Source organism: Artemia franciscana, chromosome 8 (assembly GCF_032884065.1).
Source record: "Artemia franciscana chromosome 8, ASM3288406v1, whole genome shotgun sequence".
Lineage (NCBI taxonomy): Eukaryota > Metazoa > Arthropoda > Branchiopoda > Anostraca > Artemiidae > Artemia > Artemia franciscana.
Genome location: NC_088870.1, coordinates 36111566 through 36136726, shown reverse-complemented (window position 1 = coordinate 36136726; position 25161 = coordinate 36111566). Strand labels below are relative to the sequence as shown.

Here is a 25161-nt window from a genome sequence, read left to right as displayed (position 1 = left end):
ATATAGATAGATATATATATTTTTTTAACTACGTAAAACTTGCGAATATACAACATTCTTGGCTGTCCCATTGTCTGTGCGTATAAATAGATTGTCAGGTTTACCGACTCTTGAACATGCAACATATAATTGTCCATGGGAAAAACAATCTGTATTCAAATCTATACCTCATTATTCTAATGATTGCCCTTGAGCTTTGTTAATGGTGATTGCTAATCGAACATTCCCTTTGTCCCCGTCGTCATTTATATATCCCCCTGTGCCCCCCGGGGTCCCCGTTGTTGTTGTTTCCCTGTGTCCCGGTGTCCCAGTCTGTAATTTCTCTTTGAGTGTCGCGGTCGTCATTTATATTCCCTGTGTCCTGGTGTCCCGGTCGTCATTTTGTCCCGGTCGTCATTTGTGTTCCGGTGTCCCGGTCTGTAATTTCTCTTTGAGTGTCCTGGTCGTCATTTATATTCCCTGTGTCCCGGTCGTCATTTGTGTCCCGGTGCTTTGTTGATGGTGATTGCTAATCGATCATTCCTTGTGTCCCGGTCGCTTTCTCTTTGAGTGTCCCGGTCGTCATTTATATTCCCTATGTCCTGGTGTCCCGGTCGTCATTTGTGTCCCGATGTCCCGGTCTGTAATTTCGTCAGTCGACAAACATGACGTCAGTCGACACACAAACATGACGTCACTTGACAGACACACAGACAACTTATCTATATATATATATATATATATATATATATTAATTTATATATATATATAGATTAACGCCGCTGGTGACTCCGGGATTCTCGTTCGGATCCGACATTTGGAATCAAACCCGCAGACATACAACTCGTTACAAAGTCAACGGCAACATTATTTGAAAGCATAGAATACACTTCCCTGTGTACATTACTGATATCAATTTTAAAGTCACCCATTATTACTATTTTACATTTTCTTCCGGTTAATCAGCGAGCTAAGTTCATCAAATTTTTCTACAAATTGTTTAGCAGTTAAACTTGGCGGCCTATATAGGGTGCAATATAACACTTTCGAAGGACTTAAATCTAGCTCAATGGCAAAAAGTTCAAATGACATTTTTTCATAAAGGTAATCACAATTATTCACTTCTCTTACAGGTATAATATCATAAAAAAAAACCTCCTCTCTGTCTACCTATTCTACTTTTAGACAACGACTTGTGCCCATTTCTAACTTTGATCTAACTTTGAAGATTGCTTATTTAAAAACGTTTCACATGCACTGAATACATCAATCTTATGGTCGGGAAGTAATGTTGGAATATTTGCTAAACTACTTATAATTCCACAACAATTTAGAATGCCGTTCTCAAACACTTCTTTGTTGGTTTAGTCACAATCATTCCAGGATGAAGGTATTTGTTCGAGGTAAATTATTAACAAGATAACCGTGAGTATGCTATCTTCTCTATCCATGCATGAAAGAATCTTTGATAAACTCATAGGTCTTTCCTTCAACTCACTCAACCCATCTCGAGTTTTCCCGCAGCCACGATTATTACCCTCGTCTGGACCATAAACGAGGGGTATTTCAGTAAAGAAGACTCCAATAAACTCTCCTGCTTCAATTACAGATAAACAAGATATAGCTTTGCCCTGGAAATTCTGAGAAAGAAATTCAGTCTTAGCAGCATTAACATTAAGTCCTAGGAGGTTAAAACCAGAAATCAAAGAATCAAAGTTTGCCTGTAAAGTAGAAATACTCAAATTGATAAACAGGGCATCAGCTGCATTGCAAATCAAACTTATATCACAAATGCCACTATAAATTCCACCCATTTGTCCTAGTTACGATGGTTGTAAGAATGTCAAACATAGTAGGACTTAATATAGATCCCTCCCCCTTTCCTGAGTCCTAATAAGACGCATAGTCCAGATGGAAGCCCTTTTTCAAGTTTAACCCTAACACAACTACGACAATCAAATAGTTCGTGGTGACGAACTGGAGTGAGGAGCGGCACGGCTCAATATAATTGAAACGCTAAAAAATGGAAGTTCGAGGCAACGCTATAGCGTTAAATCAAAAAGTTTGTGGTAACGAACTGTAGTAAGGAGCGACCCGGCTCAATAGTAAAGAAAGTCTTAAAAAAGGAATTTTGATACCAATAGTTGAATCAAAGGAATCGCATTTTTACGCTGATTCTAAATATATAAGTTTCTTCAAGTTTAGTTTTATCCATCAAAAGTTACGAGACTGCCTTATTTTAGAAAATAGAGGAAAACGCCCCCTAAAAGTCAAAGAATCACACAATCAAATTCAGCGTATCAGAGAACCCTATCGTAGAAGTTTCCAGCTTCTATCTACAAAAATTTGGAAATTTTGTATCTTTTCCCAGAAGACAGATCACGGATGCGTGTTTATTTGTTGTTTTTTTTTTAGTGGCGATCGTATTAACCCAATTGTCCTAGAATGTCGTGAGAGGGCTTATTCTAACTGAAATTAAAATTTCTTGCGCCCTTTTTAAGTGACCGAAAAATCGGATGGCACCTAGGCTCCCTCCCACGCTCATTTTCCCAAAGTCACTGGATCAAAATTTTGAGATAACCATTTTGTTCAACATAGTTGAAAAACCGAATAATTATGTCTTTCGGGACGACTTAATTCCCCATAGTCCCAGGGGAAGGGCTGCAAGTTAAAAGTTTTGATCATTGTTTACATACAGCACTGGTTATTGGAATGTATACAGACGTTTTCAGGGGGACTTTTCCACTTCATAGGGGGTCGGGGGAGGGGTACGTGGGAGTATCTTTCCATGGAGTAATTTATCATGAGGGAAGAAAATTTCGATGAAGGGGCCGCAGGATTTTCTAGTATTATTTAAAAAAAAATGAGAAAAAAAAAATTTCGGTAGAAGTAAGGAGCAGCATTAGAACCTAAAACGAACAGAAATTGTTACGCATATAAGGGTTCATCTCCTCCACAATACCTCACTATTTACGCTAAAGTATTTTTAGTCACTTCAACTATTTATTCTACGGCCTTTGTGACTCAGGGGTCATTCTTAAAGAATTTGTACCAAATTGAAGCTTTAATGTAAAGAGCGAGGTATTGACGAGGGGGAGAACCCCCTTATATACGTATTAAAAATATACAAATATAGAATTTCGTTACTGAAGTTAATTTGTCAGTTACGTATATTTATTACTAATAAAAACGTTCGTTAAAAAAATAAAAAGCTAGTTGCCTTTTTAAGTAACCACAAATTGGAGTACATCTAGGCCTCCTCCCCCACCCTTTTTTTTTTATCAAAATCGTCCGATTAAAACTATGAGAGAGAGGGAAAGATTTATTAATTAAACAGGTAATAAATAAAAAATGGTTACTACCTCCCCTTAAAAACAAAGCTTGTCCGAGGGGGAGATAGAGAAAACAAAATACATAATATAAAAGAACACTAGGCCACTGACACCACTAATACCGCCACACTCAACTATAAATATGAAAAAAATATCATTACTTTACTTTTCCTCTGGGAACTACATATCATCATAACCCCCACAATGAATAAAATAAACGAATGAATCAAAACTCATTATCTACAAAAAGCAGTCCCTTAACGGTTTTTTGGAATATAACAGGTTCTCCAATACTCCTTATATTACTCGTCAAACTATTCCATTTCAGTGTACCTCCATATAAAACAGAAAAGCACGAACGGGGAGAAATGTCTCTAGGTACACTTAAATCAACATTACCCCTTGTATCGTGCGAATGAACAGAAGACCTAACGCATAATAAATCAAACAGTTCGTGGTAACGAACTCTAGTAAGGAGCGACCCGGCTCAATAGAAACCGAATCTCTAAAAAACGGAATTTTGATATCAATAGCTACATCAAAAGAATCGCATTTTACTGCTGATTTTAAATACATTAAATAAAAAAAAAATGATTTTTTTTCAGCTGAAAGTAAGGAGCGACATTAAAACTTAAAACGAACAGAAATTACTCCGTATATGAAATGGGTTTTCCCCTCCGCAATCACTCGCTCTTTACGCTAAAGCTTTTAATTGTTTTAAAAAGTAGAATTGTGGCAAAGAGTCAAACTTTAGCGTAAAGAGCGAGGGATTGCGGAGGGGACAACCCATTTCATATACGGAGTAATTTCTGCTCGTTTTAAGTTTTAATGTCGCTCCTTTCTTTCAGCTAAAAAAATCAGTTTTTTTTTTATTTAATTTCTGAACGTTTTTGAATTATTGCATGTTTGGTTTTGGCTCTCCGCACATAAATTATTAAAATGAAATTTGTATATTCATTCTTTTTTTGGCTAAATGGCTTTCTCTTAGTTTTGATCAGACGATTTTGAGAAATAAGGGGTGGAGAAGGAGGCCTATTTGCCCTCCAATTTTTCGGTTACTTAAAAAGGCTACTAGAACTTTTAATTTTTAAGGAACGTTTTTATTAGTAAAAAATATACGTAACTTAAGAATTAACTTACGTAACAAACTTTCATGACCATATATTTTTATTATGTATACGAGGGGGTTTGTACCCTCGTTAATACCTCGCTCTTTACACTAAATCTTAACTTTTCTCCCAATTCTTTAAGAATGACCCCTGAATCAGAAAGGCCGTAGAATAAATAGTTGAAATTACTATAAATACTTTAGCATAAAGAGCAAGGTATTTATCTCTTAAATACCTCGCTCTTTATGCTAAAGTATTTTTAGAACCCCTCATATGCGTAATAATCTCTGTTCGTTTTAAGTTTCAATGCTACTTCTTCCTTTCATTTGAAAAAAAGTTTTCATGTTTATTTTTCATTGTTTTCTTATAGTAATGCTAGAGAATCCTGCGCCCTTTTCATTGAATTTTTCATCCCCCATGACAGATTCCTCTAAGGAAAGATCCTCCAACATAGCCCCCTCTGCTCAGCCCCACCCCCAAACAAAATAAAATCCCCCTGAAAACGTCTATACACTTCCCAATAACCATTACTATTTGTAAACACTGGTCAAAGTTTGTAACTTGCAGCCCCTCCCCCAGGGATTGTGGGGGAGTAAGTCATCCCAAAGACATAGTTATTATGGTTTTCGACTATGCTGAACAAAATGGCTATCTCAAAATTTTGATCCGTTGACTTTGGGAAAAAATGAGCGTGGGAGGGGGCCTAGATGCCCTCCAATTTTTTTGGTCACTTAAAAAGGGCACTAGAACTTTTCATTTCCGTTAGAATGAGCCCTCTTGCGACATACTTAGTTACGAGCCTGAGAAAATTTGCCTTATTTAGGAAAATAGGGGGAAACACCCCCTAAAAGTCGTAGGATCTTAACGAAAATGACATCATCAGATTCAGCGTATCAGAGAACCCTACTGTAGAAGTTTCAAGCTCCTATCTACAAAAATGTGGAATTTTGTATTTTTTGCCAGAAGACAAATCACGGGTGCGTGTTTATTTTTTTTTTTCAGGGGTCATCGTATCGACCCAGTTGTCCTAGAATGTTGCGAGAGGGCTCATTCTAACGGAAATGAAAAGTTCTAATGCCCTTTTTAAGTGACCAAATAAATTGGAGGGCACCTAGGCCTCTCCCACGCTAATTATTTTCCCAAAGTCAACGGATTAAAATTCTGAGATAGCCATCTTATTCAGCGTAGTCGAAAACCCTTATAACTATGTTTTTGGGGACGACTTACTCCCTCACCGTCCCCGTGGGAGGGGCTACAAGTTACGAACTTTGATCAGTGCTTACATATAGTAATGGGTATTGGGAAGTGTATAGACGTTTTCAGGTGGATTTTTTGGTTGGTGGAGGGGTTGAGAAGAGGGTGATATCGTATGTGAATGGCTCATCGCATGTGAATAATTAAAACGAAATTTGCATTTTAATTTTTTGGCTAAATGGCTTTTTCAAAGTTTTGATCAGAAGATTTTAAGAAAAGGGGCAGGGGAGGGGCGCCAGTTGCCCTCCAATTTTTTTGTTTAATTAAAAATACCTCTAAAACTTTTGATTTTTTTACGAACTTCTTTATTTTAATAAATATACGTAATTTACAAGTTAACTTACGTAACAAACTTCTATATTCGTACATTTTTATTACGTGTATGAGGGGGTTCGCCTCTTCGTCAATGCCTTATTCTTTTCACTGAAGTTCGAATTCCGCCGTTTAATTAGAATAAAATAGCTCTTTTGAAATTACTAAAAATACTTTGGAGTAAAGAGCAAGGTATTGAGGAGGGAACGAACCCCAATATACGTCATAATTTTATGTTCATTTTAAGTTTTAATGTTGCTCCTTTCTTTCAGTTGAAAAAACTTGTTTTTTTATCGAATTTCTCATTGTTTTTTGAATATTGTTGGAGAATCCAGCACCCCTTCATGGATATTCTCTTCCCCCATGATATACTCCTCCATGGAAAGATCCTCTCAAGTAACCCTTCCCTCACCACCACAAAAAAAATCTTCCTGAAAATGTCTATACTTCCCAATTACCAATACTGTATGTAAACAAAGGGGAAAGCCCTTCTCTCAGGGACTTTCGGGGATCAAGTTCTCTTCAAAGTCATAGCTATTAGATTTTTCGACTAACTTGAACAAAATGACTATCTCAAAATTGATGCAGTGAGTTTTGGAAAAAAATGAGCGTGGTATGAGAAATGAGCGTGTTGCCTAGTTGCCCTCCAGTTTTTTGGTCACTTAAATAGGGTACCAGAACTTAATTTCCATTAGAATGAGCCCTCTCACGACATTCTATGGCCACTGGGTCGTTACGATCATTCCTTGGAAAAAAAAAAATAGCAACAAAAAACAATTAAAAATATATCCGTAATCTTTCTTCTGGACAAAAAAAAAATCAAAATTCTACATTTTTGCAGATAGGTTCTTGAAATCTCTACAGTAGGGTTCTCTGGTACCCTGAACCTGATGGTTTGATTTTTAATAAAATTGTTTTACTTTCAGTGCGTGTTTTCTCTTTCTGCCAGGCAAATTTTGAAGATTCTATGACTTTCAGAGGGTGTTTCTCCCTGCTTTCGAAAATATAGAAAATTTTCTCAGAGTTGTAACTTTTGATGGGTAAGACTAAAGTTGATCAAACTTACATATTTAAAATCAGCGTAAAAATCGTACTCTTTTGATGCATGTATTGGTATCAAAATTTCGTTTTTTAGAGTTTCGGTTACTATTGAGCCGGGTCGCTCCTTACTACAGTTCGTTGCTACAAACTGTTTGATGAGCAATTGGACAATTCAGATGCTTATGAAAACTGTCTTTAACATAGTGTGCATTTACGTATCATTTCAGGCAGGATAAGACTTTCTATAACTGCTTAAAACACTTCAAACAGTAATAGGAGGTAAATACAACAAAAATTCGCAATTTTTTCCTTTTTTCAAGTATTTTTGTTATGCTAGAACCAGGTGAATCAGTGCTTGACCTATATCAGTGGTCTAATCATTTGAAATAAAAGCTTCAGATGCTCATCGAGTTCAGACGCACTTGCGCACAGACGCACTTGCGTTTTGAAGGTGTTACGACGTGATACCGTCTAACTACAGGGAGCTTTGCGACGCCTGACAAGCCTGTCACCCTGATCATCACTTTTAGAAACAAGAAACATGTTACATTTATGCAATAGAGGGCCAAGTCTACTTTTTAATAAGGCATCACTTCTAGTGTTTAAATTCGAATCACGGGAGCCAAACGTAGGAGAACAATGGCGAAACCATTATTCACTATTTATTATTATTTTTTTCTAGAGGCATTTCATATGGAAGGGGTGGCTGTATAAAATTTGAAGGGGGCTCATTCGATTAGAGAACCCTTCAAAGCTTTTTTACCGAAATGCATCCGATAAAAAATATGAGGTAGCCATTTTTGCCCGAGGCTGGCGTTGTAAGATATGCCCTAAAAAAGAGATCAAAGAGCAATTAGATCCCCCCCTCCAAGCATATCCGAAAGAAAAATTGTGATAGCCATTTTGTTAAAAATAATTCAAACATTAAATAACAAAAACTCTGGGGTTGACACAGCTCCCCAAATTCCGGAGGCTAGTGCTTTAAGTTATGCTCAGTAGGAATGTAATGTTTTATAAACTTCAGAGGTGGCGCGTTTTATTAGAAATCGAAAGCTCTGGTTACTTTTATATGAGTCGAAAGTGATTGGAGGGCATCTACTCTCCCTCCATATGTACACCCTTTTTCCCCCAAAAGCATGTGAAAAAATTTGAGATTCTCATTTTGTTTGAAATACTCCAACGATTAGGTAACAAAAACTTCGGGTCATCATAACCCAGTGCCGGGGAGAGGGTTCTAACTTATGCCCCGGGGTATATGAGATTCTTATGGAAGAGATGGTCGTATAAGCTTCAAAGGGGATTCAAATGATTAGAAATTGAAATTTGGGATTCCTTTTTAAGAGTCAAAAGGGATCCAATGGCAACTTGCACAATCCCCCCCCCACCGTCTTTTATCTGAATGCGTCAGATAAAATTTTTTCTATAGTCTTTTTATTTAAAATAAACCAAAGATCATATAACAAAACTTGAGGGATAATATAGCTCCCTCCCCCCAAAAAAAACAAGGGGCAAAGGTTGTAATTTATGCCCAAGGGTCATATAAGGCTATTATGAAAGAGGTGGTTGTGTAAACTTTGAAGGTGGCTCATTCGATTGAAACTCGGGATTTTTAGTGCCCTGTCAAAAGTGATGGGAGGGCAACTAGCCCCCTAGCCAAGGCCCTTTTTTCCTCAATTGCTTCTGATCATAGTTTGAGGTAGCTATTTTGTTAAAAATATCTTAAAGGTCAAATAACAAAAGCTCTGGAATCGATACAATCCCAAAGAGCCCGGGGGCAAGTGTTGTAAGTCGTACCGTTGGGACATATAAGGTTTTATTTAACGCATGGTCATATAGACTACAGAGATGGCTCATTTGAATGATTAAACAAAAATAGTTTTTATTAACTGCAAGTAAGAAGCGACATTAAAACTTAAAACGAACAGAAATGATTTCGTATATGAAAGGGGTTGCCCCCTCCTCAACGCCTGGCTCTTCACGCTACATTTATCCTCAAGAATGGCCCCTGAATCACAAAGGCCGTAGAAGAAATAGTTGAAATAACTAATAATGCTTTAGCGTAAAGATTAAGGTATTGTGGAGGAGACGAGCCCCCTTATATACGCAATATTTTATGTTCGTTTTAAGTTTTAATGCTGCTCATTACTTACAGTTGAAAAAAATTATTTATTTTTTTATTGTTTTTTTAAATAATGCTAGAAAATCCTGCACCCCCTTCATAGAAATTCTCTTCCCTCATGATAAATTCCTCCATGGAAAGATCCTCCCACTTAACCCCCGACCCATCCCCACCCCAACGCGAAAAAGTCTCCCCGAAAACGTCTGTACACTTCATAATAACCATTACTATATGTAAACAATTGTCAAAGTTTGTAACTTGTAGCCCTTCCCCCGGGAAATGTGGGGCATTAAGTTGTCCCCAAAGACATAGTTATTAGGTTTTTCGACTACACTGACACAGAATGGCTATCTCAAAATTTTGATCTGGTGACTATGGTGGAAAATGTGCGTGGGGGGCCTAGATGCCTTCCAATTTTTTTGGTCGCTTAAAAACGGCACTACAACTTTTAATTACTGTTAGAATGAGCTCTCTCGCGACATTTTAGGACCACTGGATCGATACGATCACTCCTGAGGAAAAAAACGAACAAATAAACACGTATCCGTTATTTTTTTGTCCTCCGGCATTAATTTATCCTCCGGCAAAAAATACGGTTATTAATTTGTCCTCCGGCAAAAAATACGGAATTCCACATTTTTGTAGATAAGAACTTGAAACTTCTATTGTATGGTTTTCTGATACGCTGAATCTGATGGTGTGATTTTTTAGGGGGTATTTTCCCCTATTTTCTAAAATAAGGTAAATTTTCTCAGGCTCGTCACTTTTGATTGACAAAACTAAACTTGGTGAAACCTATATATTTAAAATCAGCATTAAAATGCGATTCTTTTGATGTAACTATTGGCATCAAAATTCCTTTTTAGAGTTTCGGTTTCTATTGAGCCGGGTCGCTCCTTACTAGAGTTCGTTACCACGAACTGTTTAAAAACTGAAAGTTCTAATTACCTTTTTAAGTGTCATCAAAAGTGATCAGATGGCATATATCCCCCCCCCACTCACACAGACGACTTCCCCCCTTACTTTTCCTTAAATGTATCCGATCCAAACTTGGAGATAGCCATTTTGTTTGAAACAGTTCAACGATCGTATGACAAAAGCTTTGAGGTTAATTTAGCCCCCCCCCCAAAGCTCAGGGAAGGGTTGTAACTTATTCCCCGGGGTCACATACGGTTTTTATGGACGACATGGTCGTATAAACTTTTTAGGGGACTCAAATGATTAGAAATAGAAAGTTCTACTTCGCTTTTTTCAGTCAAAAGCAATCTCAGGGCAACTAGTCTTCTCTCACCAACCCTAAGGCCATAAGGCTCCAATGTCGTTGTTTTTTTTCCGGAGCCACTCCATATAGAAAGGATGGTCGTATAAACTTTCAAGGTGGCTCATTCTATTGAAAATCAGAAGTTGTAGTGTCCTTTTTATGAGTCAAAAGGGATCAGAGGACATTTACCCCCCCCCCCACACACACACCCTTTTTTCCCCAAATGCACCCGATCAAAGTTATGGGATAGCCATTTTGTTTGAAATATTCTGACGGTCATTTATTTATACTTCAATAGCAAAATACTTGTGTTTGTTTCAAGCTTGATTTGTATATTATTATTCATTTATATTAGTACATATTGTATGTTTTTTGCTACGATTGTTTCTTTAATCTCTGGTCGTTTTGAGTTCGAGATGTGGCAGATTTCTATTTCTTCTGACTTTAAGTTTGACATGATCTTTACTTTTCTTTAAAAAACTTCTTTTTCGCAAAGTTTTTTAATTAATATAATGAATTATCAACGAGTTGTTGATGAAAGAAAGCAGATTTTGAAAATAACTGAATTGTTATCCAAGTATTATCAAATGTTAAAGTTTATCAAACGTTATTTTAAAAACAGTTAAAGCCAATGTAATTGACAAAAACAAAAATTTTTAGGAGTTTTTTTTTTAATATGCAAAGAGTGTCTCTAGCATATATTCTATTACACTTCAAGCGAAAGTCTGGCCTGTGGTCACTAGGACTACTAGGGGAGTTGATTTAACGGAGAAGTAGCATAGTGGTGTCAGTATCGTTCTTATTTGTCCCGCACACAGTTTGTAAAATTTTCATCATTTGTAATCAGACGTTAAGGCTAATATAAATTTACAGACTTTAAGATAAGAATAGGAGTTGTGTTTTTAAAAGACGATGAAATTTTCGACATTCCTCTTCAAGGCAAATACTTTATAAACACCCCTTCCGTGACAGTCTGGAGGCTGCTTTTGGGGAGTAGTAAAGTACCTCTACCCCTCCCGAATTCAAAATTTGAGGTCTATCTGAGTCCCTCACTGAATATTCAACAAAAGTTGCATATCCTTCTTAAGCCCAACCCTCGGCTAAAGTGCGATAAGACAGTATTTGTTGGCTTAAAAACATGTTCATTCGCCAAAGTAGCGAATATGTATACCGTTAACATGAATTGTGAAGATCCTGGACTCTTTTTAACCTAACATTTCTCTTTTTAGGAGAGAGTTTTAAACACTCTAGAGTCTTACCAGCTGCTGGTAGTCGATGAAGTATCGAGTGTTGAAGAAAACTGTTCTATGTTTTTGAAAACCATCCCGATTACATTTCGCACAAGTTCTTATACAAGTGGTAAATCAGTCGCTGATGCGTATGCGGAACTTTGTGAATTATGGGATTTTACTGTCGAAAATGACCCAAACCTCAGGATTTGGTCGCGTCTTCAACTACCTAGAAAGACTGAAAGATCAAGTTGGAAACTTATTGGTTTGTCGTTTGGTAGTTTTGTGAATGAGCAGACTTTTGAAGAAGCGGTTATTCTTCAGTATCCTGAGCTTGAAATGATGTTGTGCATAGATAATAATAGAACCTTGGAAATCAAGATCGATGGAAGCGGATATAACCGAAAAATCATAATCAGCCTATCAGGCATTCTTGACTTTGCGTTGCTAGATTCGACTAAAAAAGGCATTAGTAAGCTGTATCTACCATATACACAAGTACCAGCTTTGATGTCGAATGGTAAAAAAATTGAGTATTTGAATTTAGATTTCAGATCCGGATTGGAACCACGTGATGAAAAGACTCTCCGTGCTTTTGTGGATAACGCAGTTTTAGCCCTTTCGTTAGAAGAGAACAATTCTAAAAAAGATATGAGTTGCTCACTAAGAGCCATTTCGAATAATCCTTACAACTTTCCATTTAGAGTGTACGATTCTTGTGTTAGAGTAGTGTCTTGTGACCATGATTATGCGTACGACTATGACAATAATCTAGAAGATCAAGATTATTTATGGGATTCATTTTTGACAGCCTCTGCAAAGACCAAAGATGTTTTTTCGCTTGCTTGGAATTTTTCTGTCATCATTAGTCAAAAAACTGTTGCTCTTTCAAAAACAGCTCTGAGAAAAATATTGGTAAGTTTGGCTAGTAAAAACTATTCAGAAGAAACTCAAATGGCATTGAATTTTCATCTGTTCACTGAAATGCATTTATGTTATTGGTTTGACTACGATTCCATTCTAAAAACAAGCGGTGATATTGTTTTAGATAGTAGCATAAGAGACATTCTGAACGCCAATAATTTTCTCGTTGGCAGTGTTGCTGTAACTCCAACAAGAGTAGTGTATTATCCAGTGATGCCTGTTAAGATGAATAGGCTGTTTAGAAAATTTTCCGATTACGAATTTGTTATTGTTAACTTTCGTGATGAAAATCTAAGGAAGCTTCAAGGTGAAAAATCATTTGACTTCGTGAATATTGTGTTAAATAATGGACTTGAACTAAATGGAAAAGTATATTATTTTTTTTGTGCTAGTGCCAGTGAGCAAAGAAATCACAGGGCTCTATTTATAGATTGCAACAGCATAGAAGAAGCTACTAAATTGAGGAGTCAGATAATTCTGAACCAACATGAGTTTGATTCCGTTCCCTAGTATTTATCCAGACTTAGCCTTTTTACTCTGGAGATATACTTCCTGAAAAATGGGCTTTTGTTGAAGATGTATATGCAGAAAACGGTGACTGTCTTACAGAGGATGCTGGATTGATCAGATTTTCTCTCGCGTGCCGAATCGCTGATCTACTTCAATGTAGTGACATTCCCTCTGCATATCAGATTCGAATTAGTGGCGTGAAAGGTGTTCTTTTAGCTGTGGATGATGCGTTTTTTAATAAAGTGGCAGGAATCAATAAGGATATTTTGGTGAGAAAATCCATGAAAAGATTTGAAAGTGATGATTATAACTTAGGTGTCGTTTCTTATTCCAGATTCCTTCCAGCTACACTGAATCGTGAAATTATAACTCTTCTGGAATCGATTCATTCTGATGTTGTTGAGGAATTGCATGTTTTGCATGAGAGAGTACTTTCTAGAAATATTGAAATGCTAATAGATCCAAGATTAGCTGCTAGAAAACTAGAAACGCTGCAAATTTACTGGAAGGTTAAACAAGTTCAGCAATATTTTGATCTGCTCAATGAACCATTTTGGCTGCGGGTTTTGAAAAAGCTATTTGAAGTTGATGCAACTGACATTGCCAAAAAGACCAAAATACCCTTAAAGGATGCAGCTCTGGTCCTTGGCGTTTCTGATCCATTTCACATCCTTGGCCAAGAAGAAGTTTTTCTTCAAATTCAAAGAGATGAGGATGAAAATTCAAGTGTTGTAGATGGATTGGTAAGTCTTGTTGTTATTCCAACTCTTTGTATAGCTGGTGCCCAATTTTGTTTATGCATATTACATCATCAAAACGTCACACAACCTAATGTGACCTTCTAATAACGTCCCAATTTTTAAGAGGACTGGATTCTGCGATCCTGATTCATGGCCTCTAATGCGATAATAAAATGGACAATGCGACCAGAAGCTCATTTTTACCCTTTTAAGGTCTTTGTGTGGTATCATGATATTGTCACCTAATTTGTTGCCTCTTTTTATGGCCCTTTATATTTGCCAAGTGACAAATAGCGATCGTAAATTCTGTCGGTCCTGGTTTAGCTAGTTTAGGCATTTCCAGGTAAGCTAGGACGATGAAATTTGGCAGGAGTATCAGGGACCAGACCATATTAAATTAGAAATAGTTGTTTCCCCGATTCGACCATTTGAGGGGGAGTGAGGGGACGATTAATTCGGAAAAATTAGAAAAAATGAAGCATTTTTATTGGTGATTGGATCTTATTGAAATTTGATATTTAGAAGGATATCGCGTCTCAGAGTTCGTATTTCAAATCCCGACAAGATCCAGTGACATTAGGGGGAAACCTAAAATCTTGGAAAACGCTTAGAGTGGAGGGGTCGGGATGAAACTTGGTGGGAAAATAAGCACAAGTCCCAGATACGTGATTGACATAACTGGAACAGATCCGTCCTCTTTGGGGGAGCTGGGGGGGGGGGTAATTCTGAAAATTTTTAAATGTGTGTCTGTGCCAATTGAAGTACAAAACTTACCCTGGGCTTTTTAGTCTATTTTGTTTCCTGTATGAGTCCCCCGTAGCCTACATTTTTCAGAGTCTAGCTAATTTGCAAAATCTTTCAACATGTGTCATATTCAGTTAACCTAGAGAAAAATAATATCAGGACAAAAAGATATTTAATAATAGGTAGAACTGGTGTTGACGTATCAAAATTAAAGAAGAAAGAAAGTAAGTTTACAAAAAGGGTATTAATCTGATCTTTAGGGCCAGCGGCCGTAACACAAAGAAATTTATTTTTAAAGAAAAGTTAGTACTTTTCATTGCAATGTTTACAATCTAGAAACTCACTAACTTTAATAATTTGCTGTATTCTAGCTATCTCTGAATATGTATTGCTCAGTGTAGTGGCGGATATGTAGCGTGAATGTTATTTTTTCGCTTACCTAGATCTCTCTTCGTGTTTAAACTTTTGGGGGGTTGATAACGCATTTCTATGGCTTTGCAAGTAGGGAAAATAATGTTTTAGAATTGTTTTAGAATTGTTCGAAGTTTTAGAATTGGGTAAGAAAGACATCGGTTCTCTTTTATGTTTAAGAAAATGAATTTTTTTTTCACTTTTTTTTTACTTTTTCATCGTTATTTTATGTTTAGACATGCATTCCTAATGCATTTGTTTTTTTCTTTTAGGTGATAATATATCGCAACCCATGTCTTCATCCTGGCGATGTGCGTAGTGTTAGGGCCGTTAACAAGCCCGAGTTTAGAAACTACAAAAATGTGTTAATATTTCCTGCTAGTTCTAGTTGCAAGTACTCTCTTTCGACTGCTTGCAGTGGCGGAGACTTGGACGGAGACCTCTTTTCGGTGGTGTGGAATCCCAAGTTGGTTCCACCTCAATTATCTCTTTTCCCTCCTCTTGATTATTCAGGACTGAAGCACGGTATGCCAAAACACCCTAACCCTTGCAAACATGAAGCTCTTTCTAACTTTTATGCAGAATCTCTAAGTAGTGATGTACTTGGACAAGTTGCTCATCTACATGTTGCATTATGTGACCGTATGGAAAAAGGAGCTTGTGATCCACTTGCAATAAAACTTGCTGAGTCACAAGCTGTCGCTGTTGATTTTCCAAAAACAGGCATACCACCAAATGTACCAAAAGATGCTTTTGCTATAGTGGCAGCTTCTGGTTATCCTGACTTTATGGAAAAGAACGAAAGAACATCATATGCTTCAAAGAAAGTTCTTGGACAGCTGTATCGTAATGCATCATCTTTAGGTAGTGAAGTCTTGCTTTCAAACCGAATTTTTGCTGACCCAGAGCTGATTGTTAGTGGCTATGAGAAGTTTATTCCAGCAGCTAAAAGAGATTATCTAATTTATTCCATGTATATGAAACAGATAATGTATCAATATGGACTTCAAGACGAATGCGAAATTATTCTTGGACATTCGTCATGTTCGAAATTTACGATTTCACACCCACAGAACTCATCTAGTTTAATTGAGGATTCGTTCTTTAAGCTCAAAAAGCTTATGACTTCCAAGTTTTTCCAAGATTTTGATAAAAGTGACCAAAAAGCAAAAGCGTCCGCTTGGTACTACGTTGCGTACAATCAATCTGTGCCTGATTCTGTAACTTTTCGTAGTTTTGCCTGGATTGTCTCAGACATTTTGTGTGAAATTAAACTGTCAAAGGCTTCTGATGTTCAGCGTGTTCGTGAAAACGCGGTTTTCTTGGAAATTGGCGAGGAAGTAACAAACTATTTCTTGGAAACTGCTGACATTTTAAGCGCTACTATTGCTCGAAGAATCCTTATTGGAAACCGACTCACAGCTGTGATTCGTGATTACGCCACAAAAGTTTATAAAGAGCAAATTGAAATTAGACCATTTGGGTCAGTGACTATATTTACATGTAATTTTTACTCTGATTTAGATTTGTCATTGATTGTGAATGATTCAAATGATAAGCAATTCTTGCCATCGCACTGTCTTCGTACAATTGTTTTGCCATCCTTAAGTAATGAAGCTGAATCAGTCGTAGACCTTACGAATTCTCAGGTACCACACATCAAATGTTCAGTATTAGACAATGAAGGAATTGTGAACGTGGACTTATCAGTTAACTCAGTTGGCTTGCTGAAAACTTCCTTAATTCAATCTATCTTTATTGAGCAACCGAACATACTGCCAGTATTTTGGTTCCTCACTAAGTGGGCAAAAATCACTGGTATCTTGAAAGACAATCGAATTCAAGCGGATTTGGCTCTAATGGCTACAGGAGATTTTTATGGGTTAGTTATCTCTTTGCTTCAAATCGGTTTTCCAAAGAAACAAACGGAAATACCTTTAATGGAGTTGTACAGTGATCTTGTGGACTCCATCAGCCACATGACTTCCACGGATTATGGAATCATTGGACAGTATGTTGTAGGTTTCTTCAAGAAACTTTCGAAGATCAACGAATCTTTCACAATTATTTGGAAGGACCAAGAGATTCCAAGTAATACAATTAATGCAGACATAATGAAACAAGTTGCCTGGATAAGTCTTCAAGCATACTACAGACTAATTTCTTCAAGAAGCTGCTCATTTCTGATTAAAACACTTGGAAGTCAATCAAGCATTATGATCCCATCCTGCATCAAACTGCCGTTCAGTCTAAGCAGGGTTTTGCATGATTCTTTATCATTTCATTCCAAATGGCTTAAAGACCAAACAGGTGCAGAAGTGATTCTACATAAGACTGATAGCCAAGTTCAGCTGACACTGAATGCCCTCGGAACGCGTTCAGAAATATTTAGGGTATATGAAGAAATACAAAATCTAAATCATACCATGAGGAATAACTGTCATTTTAATCGAGTGAAACGGAACAAGTACCATATGAAAAACTCGGATATATTCATCGTTCGTAATGCAGACCCCTCAAGCTTGCAAATAAAGTTTGTAAATTCTAATGGTCCGTTTGAGCTAACTCATTCTCTTAATGCCAGATCTACACTTAAACTTACTTGTGATACGTTCTTAGCTGATTGGAAGCAAGTAGCCTTAGAAAACTTCGTTTCTCACCTACTATGTCAACTCGCCTCGTTTCCTGCCTCCAATCGTTGGCTAGTTGACTCCCTTAAAATTACGACTCGCCTAGGCAACTTTTACATTTTAAATGCATCAACTGCTCTGCCCGAAACAAGAACTTCACTATCGCTGCCTGAGCTGGAATATGCTTTGGCATTGAGAGCAAAGAGAAAGGATTATTGTTTCGAAGAAAATGACGAAAGCATAGATCAAAGTCCTCTGGAAAAAGAAATGGAGCTTGTTACGCTCAATCCTAATATTCATCATCCATTAACGAGAGAACATTTCAAACCTTGTTTGGGAAACAAGAAGAAGAAAACAAGGTTGGCCTCTTCATTTTGTGTTGGAATGAACACAGAGAATAATAAAGATAAAGATGCCTTAGAAGTAATTGAACTAATTTATTTCGAGGCTTTGAAAAAACTGGACTACGTCACAGAACCAAACTACCAGCCTACATATGCGTACCTGATATCGGCGATTATGTCAAAAAGTGTTGAAGGTTCAGTTTCATTTGATAGAGACATGAATGTTATTGGAGCCAGCGAAAGAGACTTAAGATGGGCTAACTGTTACATTTTGCACGGACGTGGGCCGTCAACTAAATTAAAGATAATGGAAAATGTTGATGGTCGTATTTCATGTGTCACAAGCGATCCCCTTAGTGACTCGTATATAAAACAGTTGGTTCCTGACGGCCGTTGTCCTCTTGAATTCAAGGACTTAGGGTTAAACGCTAAGAGTCTTGTGATAAGTAATCGTTTGGAAGACCATGTTAAGAATAAAATTCGTTTTATTATTCAAAAGGGGTCAAGTGTATCTTTTGTAAAGGAAAACTGCTGGGCGACTGTATCTTCAGGAACTATATACCAGGGAAGAAACACATTACTGTCAAATCCATTGTGTAAGTTAACTTTGCATTTTAATGATAAAAAACTTAGAGAAGTTGTTGTTGCAAAAAATAGTTCCGGCCTTCGGAAGTTTGCTTGCCATGTTTTTTTCTCTTCCTTAGAATTATGCGAAGCTATTTCTGATGCCGTGCCACGCTTTGTAAAATAAAAGTGGCCTTGTCAATTTTGTAATAAAAAAAAGAAGAAACTTCTTCATGTTCGGGAATGAAACTTATGCCCGGCACTTGTCAAATGCTTGCCCTTCCTACCATTTATGAAGGAAATACATCTTGACCGCAACTCAAAGTTGTTTTTGAATTTTTTTAGAACAAAAGTTTTTATTCCACGATTGTTAAAAAGGGTAACTCCATTGACTTTCTTAGTGTTATTTTGGTTGCCATATTTAGTGTTTCATATATTTGAATATATATACTCTTTCTGTAGAAGATGTTATATAGATGTTGCTTTTTTCAAAAATAGAAAGATATTGGAGCTTTTCTGTAAAAATAATGTTTTTTCAGATATATGAAGGCTAAAAACAATTCTCCCTAAAAATAAATTTAAAATGCTAGTAAATTCACTAATCCCAAGATTCTAGCCTTTTTTCTGTAATTTACGGAATTTGTCATCTATTCAATGTTTTTTCTTGTAACCCCACCAACTGAAAGAGTTAGTAACATGTGCTTTGTTTGTTCTGTTTTGTGTAGTTTTTTCAGAAAAAGTTTTGATAGTAAGCTCGAATCCTAATTTCAGGAATATTCATATCAAACATATTCTAAAAATCACACAATATTTTACCGTTTCAAAAACAACAGAAATGTATTTTTTGGTCATAAAAATAGTTTTTTTTTTCTGAAACCTTAGAAATACAGTGAAAGATTTTCAATATCTATCAACCAAAAGTGGTGAAAAATCGGGTGACGGCTTTGATCTTAATTATTATTTAATTATTCATTTTGATATAGAACAGGACCACATCTATTTTTGCATTAGGTTGGATGAGCCCTCAGGTTTTAAATGATGAATATTAATTGCATAATTTTTAGAATTAGATATTAAATTTAGCCCTTCAGTTAATGTTAATGAAAAAGTTATATTAATAGCTATATTGGTGAGGAGCAAAGGGAAAAAACAATATTTTACCGTTTCAAAAACAACAGAAATGTATTTTTTGGTCATAAAAATAGTTTTTTTTCTTCTGAAACCTTAGAAATACAGTGAAAGATTTTCAATATCTATCAACCAAAAGTGGTGAAAAATCGGGTGATGGCTTTGATGTTAATTAGTATTTAATTATTTATTTTGATATAGAACAGGACCACATCTATTTTAGCATTAGGTTGGATGAGCCCTCAGGTTTTAAATGATGAATATTAATTGTATAATTTTTAGCATTAGATTTAAATTTAATCAGTTAATAATAAAAGTTATATGAATAGCTATATTGGTGAGGAGCAAAGGGAAAAAACAATATTTTACCGTTTCAAAAACAACAGAAATGTATTTTTTGGTCATAAAAATAGTTTTTTTTTTCTGAAACCTTAGAAATACAGTGAAAGATTTTCAATATCTATCAACCAAAAGTGGTGAAAAATTGGGTGATGGCTTTTATCTTAATTATTATTTATTATTTATTTTGATATAGAACAGGACCACATCTATTTTTGCATTAGGTTGGATGAGCCCTCAGGTTTTAAATGATTAATATTAATTACATAATTTTTAGAATTAGACTTAAATTTAATTAGTTAATAATAAAAGTTATCTGAATAGTTATATTGAAGAGGAGCAAAGGGACTTACGTGTTACATAATTGTAAATCAAGTTGTAAATAATTAAAAATTGTAAACTATACTTTAAATAATTGTAAATTGTAATTTTTTTCTCAGTTGATTTTAAATAAACCAATGAAACTGATAAAACTTCTCCTCGCCGTGTTGATTCGCTTTCCAATTTTTTCCGTAAAAGGCCTAATGGAATGATGCCCAAAGGAAGAATTTCAAATGGAGTTTACTTTCTTACCACCTGACTTTTATGTGTATATGACTATTAAAGAGCTTGTACTTCGTTTGAATCCCAAAGTTCCTTATTGATCTTCGAAGTCTGTAGTTCATTTATTAATTAAAGTATGTTTAGTTAAGTTCCAGCAGAAGATGGAAAGTCTTGTCGAGTGTAAAAAACCAAAAGTTTCACTGTATTAATTTGGGTGACACATTTCACGTTTTGACATCGGTGTCCTTTTGTTTCCTTTTTTCTTTTTTTTAGAGAATGCATAAATATATTTCTCCAAACTGCTTTAAAAGAAAAACTTCATCGAAATGCTTGCTAAACAAGGCTATGGGTTGATTTAAGGGTAAGGTTGAGATTGTAAGTTATATTCCCCCTATACCCAACCTACTCAATTATTCAATGAGTTGCAGGAAATCTTTAAAATGGCCCCTTTAGCGGCAAAGAATAGAAAGGTTTCAAATCATGTTGTACGTACTCCGTGAAAATGTGCCACCAGGTTTCGTGAAACGGAAATATTCATAAAATCACTCTCTGATTGAAAGAGCAATTCCTTGGTTCGGAAATCTTTCGGAAGAAGATTACATATATAAAGGAACACTAATTGTCAGCCATGTATTCATGGCCTTTTTAATAGGGGAGGGGGGTATAATAAAAAAAAATATTATTTGATTAAGAAATGACTAAAAAATGGGAAAAATTAAGATTTTGCAGTAAGACTTGGCTCGAACCTCCCCCCCCTTTTTTATGTACTTGTCTCCCTACAGTACATTTTTAAATTGGTTTAAACTAGGAGCCGTCATGTATTGAAAAAAACTATGGTACTGGACGGAAAACAGATTCTTGATTCGGGTCTGAATTTAGAAGCCAGCTGAATATATCCTTTTAAGACATTTTTAATTGGACATCTTTAAATCTAGCTGCTGGAGCTAAGTTTGCCCACCAGTCTAAGTCTAGATTTACTGTATTTCATTAACTTTTAGGTATACTGAAATTACTATATTTGTAGTAGTTTACTATGCAATTTTTCAAATTATACTTTGTCAGTGTTTCTGTTTTATCTTTTGATTTTGCTTTATTGTTATTTTTTAATGTTTTATTTTACTGGTTGTATTTGAAGAGTGTTTAAGCCAAGTTCAAATTGTCCTAGTTTTTACTCACATAAGGAGAATGTATTGTCAGGCCTTTAGTTGCATAGTTTATAAAGACCTGGTTAACCCTTTCTCTTTATTTTTCTTTCTTTCTGGCATAGATGATTTCTGCAAAAGCCATAATGTCAAAACGGGGTCACAGGAAATTAAATGATCTTTTTTATGTATATTTGCTGATAATGAGGCGTTCTAGGAACCGATGACTGGTATAACTTCCAAAAGTATATTCTCTGAGGCCAACCGGACTCTCATACATAGTAAGATGGATAGTAATAAGCTTATCTAAGCTATGGATTTCATGTGATTGATTTTTCGAACAATAATTTCGACAGGACCTGCGCCTGTCATCAGGTTTAAATTCAAATTTCGTGCCAGAAAGTAAAATTACTAAATGAATAAAACTAAAAACTGAACAACACTAATAATGAGCCAAACCTGGGATTATTGTTGTGCCATGGCCCGAATTTTGGTAGAGGTATTGATGGCCGCTATCCTAGTAGATCTTAAAGAGGTTGGGCCTGTAGGAGAGGGGTGGAGTTTTTTATGAGTTTTCAGTCTGTGGGTGATGGGCTCCCAAATTTCGCTAATTTGGAACTCACCATTGTCTTTATTGATGGCTTGTTTATTTTTAGCAATTTCTAGAGCTTATCCGATTTTTTGTTTTAAGGGCTGTGGGACAATAGCAATAAGTTGGGCCGGTTCAAACTTAATGGAGTAAGAAGGGTTTTCAAAAATATGTTGGGCCAATGCAGAAAAATTATCTTCCTCCTTTAGCTTTGTCTTTAAGGCAGGCATCAATTGAATCAAGCATGTTCTTTTAATTGGTGATGTAGAGGTCTCATGGTACGGCCTATATAGGTATCACCACAGCTGCAAGGAATCTCATATATCCCTTAGGTAAGCTTATTGCCATCCATCATTACAACTTCCAAAAGATTCCTAAGCAGATGCATCTAAATGGAGGCCCGCTTATTCTAAGCGTGAAATGTTAATATATACATCCTAATTTTCGTTTTGCTTTTTAAAATGCAAGAATATGATAAATTGTAATGTGTTTTAAAACCAAAATATGTCATATGCAATTCAAAAACCTTAGCAAGATAATGCCATGCATATTTTTGACTTTTCATTTAAAAATGAAGGCCATTATATTAAAAGATGAATCCAAGAGCGAGTACAGTTTTTTACGGAATTATTCCCGAAGTTTATACTCTGATTATACTGATTCAACTAGAAAATAAAAATAATGTCAACCATGTTTATTTGAAATGGAAATTTGAAAAGATTTTTCCAAGCGAAAATTGTATTTTCTGAGATTTTGCGCCAAAATTTGTTATTTTGAATGCTTGCTCCCTCCCCGCAACAGAAAAAAAAATCAGTCTCACTTCATAGAGTTTACCGAACTATTTTAATATTTCTTCTTGCCTAATCATCTTAAGCAACATTTCAGTACTAATATCCTTTGGCTAATAAAAAGAAATTCTTAGGGAATAATAAATCTAAAGAAGGATCCATAATATTACTCCATATCTCTATATGCTCAATATGCATATTCATTTGCATACTGCATATGTAAGGATGCTTCTTATCCAATCAATTTGGAAGAAGCCATCCACACTTAACAAATGGATGTTCCCTGACTCCAGCGAAGTTTGTAGACCCCCTACCAAAATCCTCCGAATTCTTCCAATCAAATGTGCAAAGTGCTCAATCGAACTTCGTACAAAATTGCATTAACCAGGACATCATGATTCATCTAAACAAATTTACCAAGAGATAATATAAAGCCCATGAGGCTATAGAAAACCTCTCATCCTGGAAACTTTCCCCTCTCGAAAATTTTCTATCTTGAAAGCTTTGAAAAATGACAGGAAGTAATTATACTATTTTAACATTGATATAATAGCATTATTATACATAATTGATTATTTACTTAACTGGTAATGTAACTGACAGGTAATTCCTGACCGAATGTCAACGTGGCTCCATCTGGGAAAATTATTCGTAGAGTTTTTTAAGCCAGAAATGGATCTTGGCAATTTGAACTTAACTGTCGATTTGTGCCCAAAAGTTGTTTTTATATACATGACATTATATGCTGATATTCTATTTCCTCTCTTTTTTACAAGAAAATACCTGATTTTGTACTTTTTGATTAAAATACTGTTCTAAGCCTTATGTTTAGCTAAAAAATTATTGTTTTCAACTTTAAGGCAGTAATTACTAGACCTTTGTGGCTAGGGCCCAGTGACAGGCTGTTGAAACTTGAGTTATAATTTTGGCTAATACCTGTCGGTAGAATCAAACAGTCTACGGTCGGAGAAGTCCTAGCAGTGAACTCTTATCAAATTTAATGGGGCTCCAATAGACCATTCTTATGACTGAAGGCGACGGGAATGTGGTTGTCAAACAGTTCGTGGTAACGAACTGTAGTAAGGAGCGACCCGGCTCAATAGTAACCGAAACTCTAAAAAATCGAATTTTGATACCAATAGTTACATCAAAAGAATCGCATTTTAATGCTGATTTTAAATATACAAGTTTCATCAAGATGAGATATACCCATCAAAAGTTACAAGCCTGAGAAAATTTGTATCATTTTAGAAAATAGGGAGAAACATCCTCTAAAAGCCATACAATCTTAACGAAAATCACACCATCAGATTCAGCGTATCAGAGAACCTTTTTGGTGAAGTTTCAAGCTCCTATCTACAAAAATGTGGAATTTTGCATTTTTTGCCAGAAGACGGATCACGGATACGCGTTTATTTGTTTTCTTGTTATTTTGTTTTTTTTCCCAGAGGTGATCGTATCGACTGAGTGGTCCTAGAATTTTGCGAGAGGGCTCATTTTAACGGAAATTAAAAGTTCTAGTGCCCTTTTTAAGTGACCAAAAAATTGGAGGGCACCTAGGCCCCCTGCCACGCTCATTTTTTCCCCAAAGTCACCAGATCAAAATTCTTAGATAGCCATTTTATTCACCATAGTCGCAAAACCTAATAACTATGTCTTTAGGGATAACTTAATCCCCCGCAGTCCCCGTGGGAGTGGCTGCAAGTTGAAAACTTTGACCTGTGTTTACATATAGTAATGGTTACTGGGAAGTGTACAGACGTTTTCAGGTGGATTTTTTGGGTTTAGGGGGGGGGGTTACATGGGAGGATATTTCCATGGAGAGACGTCTCATGGTAAAAGAAAATTTCAATGAAGGGAGCGCAGGATTTCCTAGCATTATTTAAAAAAAAAACAATGAAAAAATAAATATGAAAAGTTTTTTTCTACTGAAAGTAAGGAGCAGCATTAAAACTTAAAACGAGCAAAAATTATTACGCACATGAGGGGTTTACTTCCTCGTTATACCTCACTTTTTCCGCTAAAGTATTTTTAGTAATTTCAACTATTTATTCTACGGCCTTTGTTATTCAGAGGTCATTCTTAAGGAATTGGCACACAATCTAAGCTTTAGTGTAAAGAGCGAGTTA

General features: G+C 35.9%; 2 protein-coding genes across 2 annotated transcripts in view; both read left to right on the top strand.

The window, feature by feature from the left end:
- LOC136030666 (uncharacterized) overlaps nt 1-13070 on the top strand; it is a 58329-nt gene extending 45259 nt beyond the window's left edge. The window contains exon 5 of the mRNA XM_065709733.1: nt 11637-13070. Coding sequence (XP_065565805.1) covers nt 11637-13070 — 1434 coding nt within the window. The remainder of the gene's footprint in view (nt 1-11636) is intronic.
- LOC136030361 (uncharacterized) lies at nt 12300-23851 on the top strand. The gene is made up of 3 exons (XM_065709283.1): nt 12300-13813; nt 15238-18535; nt 23636-23851. Exons 1-3 carry the CDS (start codon nt 13352-13354, stop codon nt 23644-23646), a joined length of 3771 nt encoding a protein of 1256 aa, XP_065565355.1. The 5' UTR covers nt 12300-13351; the 3' UTR covers nt 23647-23851.
- The last annotated feature ends 1310 nt before the right edge of the window (nt 23852-25161 follow it).